The 12567-nt window shown below is 29.6% G+C and overlaps 2 protein-coding genes across 2 annotated transcripts; both read right to left on the bottom strand.

Annotated features, from left to right (window-relative positions):
• Window positions 1–1117: 1117 nt before the first annotated feature.
• LOC112602706 (ras-related protein Rab-10) lies at window positions 1118–9090 on the bottom strand. The gene is made up of 5 exons (XM_025350922.1): window positions 8796–9090; window positions 8565–8725; window positions 3473–3533; window positions 3029–3167; window positions 1118–1819 (listed from the first exon to the last, which is right to left on the bottom strand). Exons 2-5 carry the CDS (start codon window positions 8689–8691, stop codon window positions 1544–1546), a joined length of 603 nt encoding a protein of 200 aa, XP_025206707.1. The 5' UTR covers window positions 8692–8725; window positions 8796–9090; the 3' UTR covers window positions 1118–1543.
• Window positions 9091–9901: 811 nt separating this feature from the next.
• On the bottom strand, window positions 9902–12148 carry LOC112602736 (heat shock protein 70 A1-like). Its single transcript, XM_025350978.1, has one exon. It carries the CDS (start codon window positions 11941–11943, stop codon window positions 10027–10029), a length of 1917 nt encoding a protein of 638 aa, XP_025206763.1. The 5' UTR covers window positions 11944–12148; the 3' UTR covers window positions 9902–10026.
• Window positions 12149–12567: the final 419 nt, after the last annotated feature.

The following is a 12567-nucleotide window of genomic DNA, read 5'->3' as shown; positions in this document are numbered from 1 at the left end:
TCTTACTAGGAATCATGATTAGAGAATAATATCTCTAATAGAGATGTATTTTGATATTAATTATAACAGATTTTGTTGGAAATGTTGGAATTTTATTAGTTTTGATTTGACGTTGTTTTGTGTGACAATAGTTTAAGTTTTAGATGGATCAAAATCAAATCATATTGTTTACTATTTTAGGCACTGCAGTGGTTGTTAATTGTCAATTTTTTTTTTACAATTTGTACTTCTAGTTCCTCTTCATGCTTAATTGCATCTAGTACATCCTTTATCACCTAATTGGAATTGTTGAAGTATATTTTTTGATATATTTGGTTAGAAATAATTGAAAATAGGCAATTGGTTTTATCTATAAGTGTAGGTATTGATAATATTTATTATGAAATTAACATATTATAAATAACGTTTTAAAAAAGGCCACATAGGCATAAGCAACATATAAAATTGTTATTCATTAACTTAAATGTGTCAATCTTTATAACTATTAAGTTATAAAACAGGTTAATACATTTTATTTATTGATTTTATTTTAAGCCCAGCATTTAAGGCCATTAGCTGTGGATAGAACAGTACCTAGGTTTTTTGTGTAGGATTTGAATGTAAAGTTGAAACACGTGTGTATGTATGTGTACCATGGGTTCGTCATCAAGAACCCGAATGGTCACTCATCCGAGGGCTAGTGATTCCTGCCAATGCTTGACCTCAGAACACATAAGTGACTGAGGCCAAGGCCAACCACTACACCACACTAGACCATGTTAATAAATTGTTTATAACGCAAAATTTGAATATTTTCTTTACTATTTTTTTTTTAATGAATAATAAATTAACAACAAAAAATGTGATAAAATATATATAAAAAAAAAATAATAATAATAATAATACTAAAAGCCAAAATGAATACAAAATAACAGTGTTAGGCCAGTTGAAATTACTTTAAAAAATAATATTTGTATAAAAATATTTCTATTTTATTAGTAAATTAAATTAGACAATTTTTTTACAGCCGTTTATGAACACTTTGAGCTTATAAGCAAAAATCTTACAACTTATTACAACCCTACAAGAATTAGCTCACTCAGTATTATGGTTAAATTGATAAATAGGATTTTATGAAATTTTGTACAAAATAAAAATAAAAATACATAACTTCCACCGAGGACAACCAATAAAATTTTTTGTGGTCTAAGCCACTAACATCAACTGCTTTATTATATTAGACAAGTATGATGATGTCATGATTATCTCGTTTTTATTTAAACAATTATTATTAATAATGGTAACATAAATATTTACATTTACTTGTATGATAAGGAACAGCTTCACAGAAAACCATTTTGCTAAGCATTTTAATAAAAAATATTAATTTATAAATTGTTAATAGTTCTTCTAGTAAAATATGTTAAAGTACATATGATAATATACAATTTTATGCATATTCATATCAATGAGCTTAGCAAAATGTTTATCTCTTGGTGTTTCATAAATTCTGTCAATAATAATAGTGTCCATTTAAAATTGTCTGTATTAAATACTTAACTATTCAACAACAGCGATTAGACAATCTGTCAGATTTCCTATCAATGTTAATTTTTTCAGGTACATCAGTAGGTTCGCGTCCAGGAGTTTTGTTCAATATTGATAATGTGAGGTCAGTAAATGCTTTTTCGATGTTTATATTTGCTTTTGCAGATGTTTCTAAAAAAGATATGTTATGTTCACGAGCAATACCTTCACCTCTTGATTTACTAACAACACGTTTATCATCCATATCACATTTGTTTCCTAAAATCATTTTTTCTACATCTTCATTAGCATGCTGAAAAGAAAAAAGTATATTACTATAAATTGTGTAATTTATATTATATTTATAACTTTAATAGTTAAATATTTTGAATTTAGAGCTATTAGATACTAAACATGAGTATTTGCTTATATTAAAATCAGGTAATTACAGTCGATATATACAACAAAAATATAAATAGCTACAAATAAGTTTAATTATTTTAAATAAAATATATTTTTAACAAAAGCTTAACTGGATAAAATAAGATAAATCTGATAATTTTTTATTAATGTGTATGACAATAAATATATCTTTTACTTCATTTTTTTTATAACCATTGACCATCAATAATTTAAAGTTTCTAGAATTTTGGAAAAATTTCTAATTACTGAGAGTGTGAATTGTTGAGTAGTTTGAAAATGGAGAGAGCAAAAAAAAAAAAATTAGAATTACAGAGAGTTAAGAAAGAAATTTTGTTTTTTATTATAGTACATACATAATTATTAAATATTTCAGCAAATTAGACAGTATTACAGTTATTTATTATTTTTTAAATGTGAATTAAGCTATGTTTATATTTAAACTATGTACATGATTAAACCGAGGATATAATTATATTATGTAAATTAAATAATTATTATTATTTAAAAAATCTGTTATTGTTTTCTACTTCATTAAACTTAGTTTCATTTTTTCAATAGTATTTTCTAGAGTGAATAAATCTTCAAAAACCTAGACAATAACTTTTGAATGGGGTGAAAAGTTACATTATTTTTCTTAGGATGAACTGGCTTTTTTTAAAATTACAATACGATAAGAGACGATTAAAAAATAAAACGCTTAAGATAATAATTCTATAGTTACTGAAAATAATAAGCTTAATTTCTACATGATTATGTAGTTGGATGGTAAATTATTAACAAAAAGATTACGAGAAATACATTTGATGAATATACTTTAAAGTACTGAACGTTGAACTGATGAAACTTCGAATTGTCAAGTGTTAGTGACCAGTTTTTCCGAAATTTAATTTTGAATTACTGAGTGTACTTAAAAGAATGATTTGTATTTGAATTACCATGAGATTTACAATGAGCATTTACTTTGAATTATTAAAGAATTAAATTATCATGAGTCGACTGTATAGAATATCAAATTCAAAATATACATACCTATATATTAATAACTTAAAATATTAAATTCTGTATATATAAATAAATAATAATAATAAATAAATGTTACCTCATTAATATTTCGTAGCCATTTCACTATATTTTCAAAACTTTTTTCGTTTGTAATATCATACACTAACATAATTCCCATTGCTCCTCTATAATAGGATGTTGTTATGGTATGGAATCGCTCCTGACCTGCTGTATCCCTAAAATTTAAGTTATATTATAAAATATTATCAAAAAAAAAAGTTCTTCATAAATTTAAATTTAAAAATAAAAAATTAAGTTTACTTTGGAAATAATTTGAAACTGGTAACACAATACTGAAGATATCATAATTATATTTTTAATAAGGATGCCAATAGAATTAAAATAATAACATAAAAACTTGTTGACTATATTTATGACCTTCTAAGTAAAATAACATTCAACTATTTGTTGCATAATTTAATAAGACAAAGAAAAAGTAAAACATCTTGTAAACATTTAAATATTAAAATACAATCCTTACCAAATTTGAAGTTTAATTTTTTTGCCCTGAAGTTCCACTGTTTTGATTTTGAAGTCAATACCTAAAAATAAATTGTATCAATTAACAATCAAAATAATAATAAAGGTAAATAAAGGTATTCTTTTTAAATTAACTACTAGAACTTAACTTATTTGGGTTTTTAAGACAAATGTATCAAGAGCTATTTAAAATACTATTTATGTTTTCAACAAACAAAAAAATATAAGTTATATTTTATAATCACTTTAAATTAGCATACAAGTTTTAATAATTAAAATAAAAAAAATCAATTTAATATTGAATTAATTAATTTGTATCGAGATTTATTTTTTTACCTCTTAGCTTCTACATTGAAAATGATAATACTAATACAAATAACTACACTCTTGTAAATAAGTCATTAAATGTTATTAGTAAGTAATTACTAATTTTAGAGCCAAATAACTTCTATTTTTAATTGAATCATTAATATTATACACCATTATAACTCATTATTAGAAAAATAATGGTTGATATAAAAAAAATAAGGAATCTAAATTTAATTAAATATTTTTACCTAAAAGTGTGTATAGGATTAGTTGATAATATTTTAGCAGAGGATAAAAATATAAAACTTGAAAAATGTCTAAGTAGTTTTTTTTTTTAATAACCACAAATCAATTGGTAAATTTTTATAAAAAAAGAAAAAAAGGGTATAGCATATTTTTGCACTGGAACTTATGAAAATATAATTGAAAAATGATTAGAGTTAAGTATATTGTGTAGTACTTAAATTAGAGAGTAATGAATATGTTATAGTTAGTAAATACTAGGTAATAAAAATATTACATGTAATGCTCTATATTGCTTTTTTTTTTGTAGCTTTAAACACTTACTACTATAGGTATTTTTTTTACGAAATAATTAGAAAAAACAAAACAATACAATTGCAAATATTTTTTACATTCAAATACATAGTAGGTATTCTCTTCATTAGTGCAACTTTTTAAGAATGTATTTACTAAAATGTTTTAAATATAATATTAGATACCAAATGATAGAAAAAAAATAAACTTCTATTGCTAAGATAACAATATTTTCATAATAACTTTATCAAATATCAAGTATAAAAATATATTAAATAAAATTTTGATATCTATTAACTTTTGATTTGGTGGATAGTACACAGTATTACTGATGTTAAAAATAAAGCAATATATCTAATTAGTTATTTGTAAAAAGCATGTGATATATGTCCAGAATAAAAAAATGTTAGCTCTATAGTGTGTCAAATTTTGATAATAAAATAATTATCACATTAGTTTTACTGATATTATTTTCTCATAAAAATATGCGATAAAAACTAAATAATTAAAAGTTCAATTAAATATGACCAGTATAAATAATTTTGATTATTTAATTCTAACAGACTTTATTAACTTCTGATATACCTATGTAATGATTTCTTCCTCCAACAAACCTGAGATGAGAGTAATAAGACCATTACTATAAATAATATTAGAATATACATAAATTCATTCATGTATTTTACCATATCCAGAAATATTTTTAAAATTATGTACTAACATTTGAAATTCAACAACAATCTAGATTTTAGATCATATTTTAATAATAGCAGGCAATTGCAATATGTCTAATATATCTTGTGGAAGTTATTCTAGTATGCACACTCAAATGTATGGCTAAAAACTTAATGAGACTGACATGTTATAAGAGTTTATGATATCAATAGAATCAAATTAATACAGTTTAACAACAAAACCAACATCAATTAATTCAATTATATTCTAGTGTTAATATTACAGACCTTAATTTTACTAAAGTTAAATCCGATTTGAAGTATCTCCACCTTTTCAAATACCTAATCAAATAATATTAATTTTTATAAGTTTTGAAAAAAAAAAAAAAAAACAAAATTTTTCTTTTCTTGAGAGAATTTTTAAGTAATAAATTATTATTTATGATTACTTAAATGGAAATTTATCTTTTTGAGTTAATCTAACCTTTTTGCTACTATATAGATAATTTATGAACTAAATATATTTTTTATACAGCACTAAATACGAAAAAAGAAAAAGAAAATATTTTTAAAATTAATATTGTTCAAAAACTTTCTACAAATATTAAAATAATTAACTAAAATTATAATCAGTGAATAAAAGCAATAGGTAGGGAGGTCTTATATCTTATAAACTGTTTAAACAAATAAATTTTGAATATTATCATGATTTTTTTTTAAATAATGTTGTGCAAATGTACATTTTATTACACCTCCTACTTACATGAATAATACAAAATTTTGTTTTTCCCGTAACCCAAAATAATTTTTAAATCATATTAAGTCTGAAAAAAAAAAACGGATAATAGTATGGAAAAAGATATGAAATTTAATAATATTACTAAGACAAGAGATTCTCTAATAGCAGAAGATCTTTTAAATAAAGACTTAAGCTTGGTATATGTACACTCAACCACTCATCTTAATGTTAATAATTATAAAAACTTTTATAAGTGGGAAATTTATTGAATTTTCTTAATTTCAATATTTAACATCTGACGTTTCTATATTTATAACTTAAGGGCTAAAGTTCTAATTCTAGATATGGTCCAGACGATATTCTCAAAGTCTGGACAGCTGCCTCCCCAATAAAAATTTAGACTTCAAACTATTCAAAACAAATTGCTAAGAATAACACGTATATTCGAAATAAACAACTGCATAGGTTAGGTGTATGCTTTGATTCAAAGTGCGCCTTATCTAAAATATATGCTTAGACATAATTCTAAATTCTCATCAGTTCCTAAATAATATTCATCAATATAATGATAATTTAAACATTTATTACAGATTATATGAAAATAATTTTAATAAAATCTGCGCATTTATCATCTGACATAGAATTAGATGAGGCTGATCAATGGAAACAAATCTATATATTTTTACTTAAATTTATTAGACCTTATAGGTTAGTATTAATTTTCTAAATAATGTTCATTATCTTGTTTTTTTATGCTTCTGTGGACATTATAATTTTAATTATTAATTTTATTCGTCCATTATTTAGTGTATCATAAACTTATAATTTACCTGTATTATATTAGTTTTTGATGTATATTTTTATATTAGGTATTTTAAGCAATTTATTTACTGTTATTTTAGATTTTTATTTTAGTATATATTATCTGTACTTTGCTGTACTAGGCATTGATTTAAAATAAATGTTTGTAATATTTTGATAGGTATTATAAGTATACCTATTTCATCATTATAATAATTATTATAATTTTTAATGTAATAATTAATATTGTGTACCTACCTATTTAATTTAAATTTAAAACAAAATTCAAATGCATGGAAAAAATTTGAAATGATAATTGTCTCTAACATAAATATGAATTTATTGGTAAATATTTAGTTAAATCTTTATTGGAAATTCTAATTGTAATACCTAGATTATTTTATTATTTTCTTTCTATAATAGAAAATGGTCTATTACATACTTTTAAGATAATTTTTAAGTTTTTTTTTTTTTTAAATAAGTAATTATTGATTTCTCATTTAAATTAAATAAATGATTACAAACAGTAACTAAATAAATTAATGTTTTGATAGGTATGATGGGTCATTGTACTTTCATAAAATGTAATAAATGTTTTTACTTATTCTACTAGGATGCTCTGTGTATGCTGATGAATATTACATTAGTACATAATGGATGATGAATATAGGTATACTATTAACATATAATCATGCATTAGAACTATAAACATTCTTAAACAACAATGTATTAAATTTCTTTTAAATTTTATTTTTAGGTACCTGCTTACTCAACTTGGTATATATTACAATTTACAGTTTTATAACAAAACATGATATGGTAAGTAAAATTAGAAATAGAATAGGTAATATTAGTAGTTTCTACATAACATAATAAGGATATTAAGTGTCTTGTTTTAATTAAATTAAAATGTATGCAATGCAGATAGAGTAGCACAATAGTTACCATCAATTAATTTTAGGTTTACACACATAAACAACAACCAATTAAGTAGGTAAATCATATTGTAATTTATTTTACTTAAAATTATTAGGAAATTGCTAATTTAAAATTTAAAAAATTTAACTGTAATGTTCTGCCCACCTAATAGTAAATACAGCAATCATCATAATAGTTAAATAATTTGTATTTTCAAATAAAAATTCTTAAAGAGTAATCAAAATTAATGATAGGGTCATGAATATTTTTAATGGGACTTTACATTTAACTATAAATCTCTTATTTTTATAACTATAAACTAGGTATAACATAATATATAATACCATATAGTATGTAATTATACGTAATATTTTTAAGTTCTACTATTTAAACTTCTCAGCATCAAATAGTTTAAATGATTTTTAAACATTTTACTGAGTTCATAAATATTAATCAATGATTAGAAAAAATTCTTTTAACTTATTACATCACTGTTATCGCATAAATTAATGTAAATGACCCCAATCAAACAAGGACGATTAATAAAACATGACTTTGATATACACAGATATAGGTACCTACTCTACATTGCAATTGACATAATATTATCTATTTATTAACAGAAAGATAATATGAAAAATTGTTAAAACTTGTGTAGATAATTAAATTGATTGTTTTGAGTATAAAAAGTACCTGTTTACCTACAATCAATTTAAAATTATTAATAAATAATAATTCTTACACACACAGACAAAATTAATATAAGATATCTCTATTAAATTTGAATGATAAACTTTAACAATCAGAGATAGCACTTGTCTAACATTAATAATTAATAATAATTGTACAAACAAATCTTTCCATGAAACAGGTCCATGTTATCCTAAGGCTCATTTAGTCACATAATCTCTATCAATCAGATTTGAAGGTCATTATTGTCTCCAGTGTATATAAAATATAGTATAAACGAGTAAGTGTGCATTTTCCTACTGAAAAGTATAATATGCAGGACAATAGATCCAACAATCAAACTATCAGAGGGGATACGAGATTAAAAAAACACAGGAATAAATTAAACAAATTAAATTCTAACGAGTCGGACATCGCCCACTCACCAATGGTCGAAATGAACGTCGTGGTGAACGCATCGTCTGAGAACCTGAACAGAATGCATGTCTTGCCCACGCCCGAATCACCGATCAGCAACAACTTGAACAGCAGATCGTACGTCTTTTTGGCCATCACGGTACCGGGTTTCGTTTTCGTCAGAAAAAGTCTAAAGAAAGGGAGGTGTAGATTGAAAGAGATGCAGTTAGGTAGGCCCTTGAGTAAAATTTCAAGATTACGTATTGGGACGGCGGTCCAAATCAATCAACAATGTAGCTGACCACAAGCGATTGTTTTTATTTTTTTTTTTTCTTGGCGGTTTTCTAATATTTTATCAGCGGCCTTGCGACGTATTCGACGGACTGGGACGACAAAACAACAACGGCGATGACGACGTGGAAACGCGTCACTAGACCTAATGTTAATAATTAACTGCGTCAAGTATTCAAGTGCGACACGAACAGTGAACTGCGAATTACGATTAACGAAAGAAAATAAGATTTAATAGTTTTATGCTATAATAAAAAAAACGTTATCTCGGCTGTGGTCGTATTCGTCGTCGTCATGGATCGGTCGGTTATTGTGTGACGGTCCAGCTCCCCACCAACAGATAATGACAGTAAGGCGTTAAACACGTTTCGTTGCAAGAACGGTAACACTGTAATTCATGGAGGCCACCGTTTTTGTTTTTTTTCAAAAATCTAACCGTCACCAAACGATATTGATATTTGATAATAAACAATAATATATTATTAACGTTAATAATTAATTAATAATTTAATCAAATAAGTTGAATGTTGAATGTGAAAATAGTAAACTCCAGTTTTACTAATGAAAATTTACAATACTTATTAAATTAATAAAATGTTTGTGATTATAATAGTCAAAACATAATAAATAAAAATAAAATAAAATTTGTACTTCATAAAAAGGAAACAGGTGCGTCTTTATACTTTTTATGGCTTTAGGCTATGATTTTACTGTTATGCGTCTTAATGATGGCTTTGATATCTTATCTATAATTTTGTTGAAGATAATATTCAATAAGTACATTTTTTGGCTTTCCAATAACATTATATACTTCGCTAAAATGTTTCAATGTATTTAGATTTGATTTTAGGAAAAATTTTTCATTATAAGCACTATAGATACCAACTTATAACAACTTTACATAAAAACCAATACTATATCATATATACTGCTAAGTATTGCAGTGTTAATCAATACTTATTTTTGTAGGCATGTTTTAAGGGATAAGTAAAAATAATACATATATAATAGCTGTACAGCAAATAATTATATTTAAAAAAATAACAAATATTATAATAAAAAAAAAAAATCAGTCTCAACTTAAATATACTATATCTAATAGGTTAAGTAAGCATCTTACATATTCAGAATTATATATCTAAGATACACTTTACAACAGTATTTACAGATATCAACGAGATGGAAATGTAATAAAATAATTTAATCGACTTCTTCGACGGTAGGTCCTCCTCTAGAACCCGGGAAACCTTGGGCACCGGGAGGCGCACCGCCGGGTTGTCCACCGCCGTGTATCTTCATCATGAGAGCAGAGCAACTCTTTTGTATTTCCTTCAGTTTATACTCGTACTCTTCTTTGTCTGCCAATTGATTGTTGTCTAACCACTGGACGACTGCGTCGCATTCTTGTTTGCCAGTGTTCTTCTCAGATTCGGTCAACTTGTCACCGGCTTCGTCCAACGCTTGTTTCACGCCGAACACGTAGCTCTCCAACTGGTTCTTGGCCGCGATCTTGGCCTTTTGCCGTTCGTCCTCTTCTTTGTACCGTTCGGCCTCGCTGAGCATACGATCGATTTCGGCTTGAGACAGTCGACCCTTGTCGTTCTTGATGACGATGTTCTTGGAGCGGCCGGAACTGTTGTCTTTGGCCGACACGTTCAAAATTCCGTTGGCGTCCATGTCGAAAGTCACCTCGATCTTGGGCACACCCCTGGGCGCCGGAGGTATGCCGGTGAGGTCGAATATTCCCAACAGATTGTTGTCCTTGGTCATTGCTCTTTCTCCTTCGAACACCTGAATGGTGACGGCCGGTTGGTTGTCCGCGTACGTCGTGAACGTTTGCGTTTGTTTGCACGGGATGGTGGAATTGCGCTCGACGATTTTCGTCATCACTCCGCCCGCGGTCTCGATGCCCAACGACAGGGGCGTAACGTCCACGAGCAGCACGTCTTGGATCGCGGAACTCGTGTCACCGCTCAGGATGGCCGCCTGCACCGCGGCGCCGTAAGCCACGGCTTCGTCCGGGTTGATGGACAGGTTGAGAGGCTTGCCGCAGAAAAAGTTTTGCAGCAGACTTTGGATCTTCGGGATCCTTGTCGAACCGCCCACCAGCACAATGTCGTGGATGTCTCCCTTGTCCAACTTGGCGTCCGCCAAAGCCTTTTCAACCGGTTGCAGGGTCGATCTGAACAGGTCCGCGCATAACTCCTCGAAACGGGCCCGGGAGACTCGCGTGTAGAAATCGACGCCTTCCATCAGGGCGTCGATCTCAATGGTCGCCTCCGAGCTGGACGACAACGTTCTCTTGGCCCGCTCGGCGGCCGTCCGTAGCCGTCTCAGCGCCCTCGGATTGCTACGCACGTCTTTTTTGAACTTCCTCTTGAACTCGTCGGCCAGATGACTCACCAGCCGGTTGTCGAAGTCTTCGCCGCCCAAGTGCGTGTCGCCAGCCGTCGATTTCACTTCGAATATCGAACCCTCGTCGATCTGCAGAACCGACACGTCGAACGTACCGCCGCCCAGATCGAATATCAATACGTTCCTCTCGCCTTTCAGGTTCTTGTCTAGGCCGTACGCCAGGGCCGCGGCTGTCGGTTCGTTGATTATCCGCATCACGTTCAGCCCGGCTATCGCGCCCGCGTCCTTCGTCGCCTGTCTCTGCGAATCGTTGAAGTACGCCGGCACCGTGATCACCGCGTCCGTCACGCTACGGCCCAGGTACGCTTCCGCGGTCTCCTTCATTTTCGTCAGCACCATCGAACTAATTTCTTCCGGCGCGAACACTTTCCGCTCGCCTTTGAATTCAACCTGGATTTTGGGCTTTCCGCAGTCGTTCACCACTTTGAACGGCCATTGTTTCATGTCCGCTTGTGTCTTCTCGTCGTCAAACCGACGTCCGATCAAACGTTTAGCGTCGAACACGGTGTTCACCGGGTTCATCGCCACCTGGTTCTTGGCTCCGTCCCCGATCAACCGTTCCGTGTCCGTGAACGCCACATAACTTGGCGTGGTCCTGTTTCCTTGATCGTTGGCTATTACCTCCACTTTTCCGTGTTGCCAGACGCCCACACAAGAATAGGTGGTGCCCAGGTCGATACCGATAGCAGTCTTTCCGACCATTTTATGTTTCACCAAAAACTCGTAGGTCTCGTTCACGCACAATTAATAAGAATAGATGTTAAACGAAAAACGTATAGAGTAATAGTACACAATTCGATGATGATTTGAGAGTCGCTTTGATTTCAATATGTCGCACTTGAATAATTGAGAATAGCACAGAATAGCACGAAATAGTATTTCTCGCTCAATGTATCTCACTCGTATCGCTTCGAAATTCAAACTGAAGCCGGGCGGTGCGCTGCTAACGTTTATATAGCCGACGGAACGTTCTAGAAGGTTCGATACGTTTCGCGAGCGCTGTTGCTACCTCCGTGCCGTCCCCCTCGTTCACCGCCACCCGTTTTTACGTTATATTAATAACGGCCATCGTTATAGAACTTACTCGAATTTTCTCAATCTTTCTCGTTGTTTCATCGAGTCTTTGTAGCTTAATCAGATGTCTACTATTTTCTTTTCACTTGTCTTAAGATATAGGTAATATGTTATTTTTATTATAGGTATAAGCCTTGATTATAGAATAGACTTTTCTATAATCAATAGTTGGAGATAGACTATATTCATAGGCGGAACTACAGTCTGGGCCAAATGGGCCTTGGCCCATGCGAATCTCGCCCCGTACTAATA

The sequence above is a fragment of the Melanaphis sacchari genome, unplaced genomic scaffold (genome assembly GCF_002803265.2).
Source record: "Melanaphis sacchari strain LSU unplaced genomic scaffold, SCAv2.0 Contig8_pilon_pilon, whole genome shotgun sequence".
Taxonomy (NCBI): Eukaryota; Metazoa; Arthropoda; class Insecta; order Hemiptera; family Aphididae; genus Melanaphis; species Melanaphis sacchari.
The sequence above is the reverse complement of the archived record's forward strand: the minus strand, read 5'-3'. Positions and strand labels throughout refer to the sequence as shown.

Coding starts and splice junctions, on each gene's coding strand:
- LOC112602706 (XM_025350922.1), bottom strand. CDS start 8,691: ATGGCCAAAAAGACGTACGATCTGCTGTTCAAGTTGTTGCTGATCGGT. Junction 3,534..8,564: donor GACGTTCATTTCGACCATTG/GTGAGTGGGCGA, acceptor ATTTATTTTTAG/GTATTGACTTCAAAATCAAA. Junction 3,168..3,472: donor AAAATTAAACTTCAAATTTG/GTAAGGATTGTA, acceptor CTTAAATTTTAG/GGATACAGCAGGTCAGGAGC.
- LOC112602736 (XM_025350978.1), bottom strand. CDS start 11,943: ATGGTCGGAAAGACTGCTATCGGTATCGACCTGGGCACCACCTATTCT.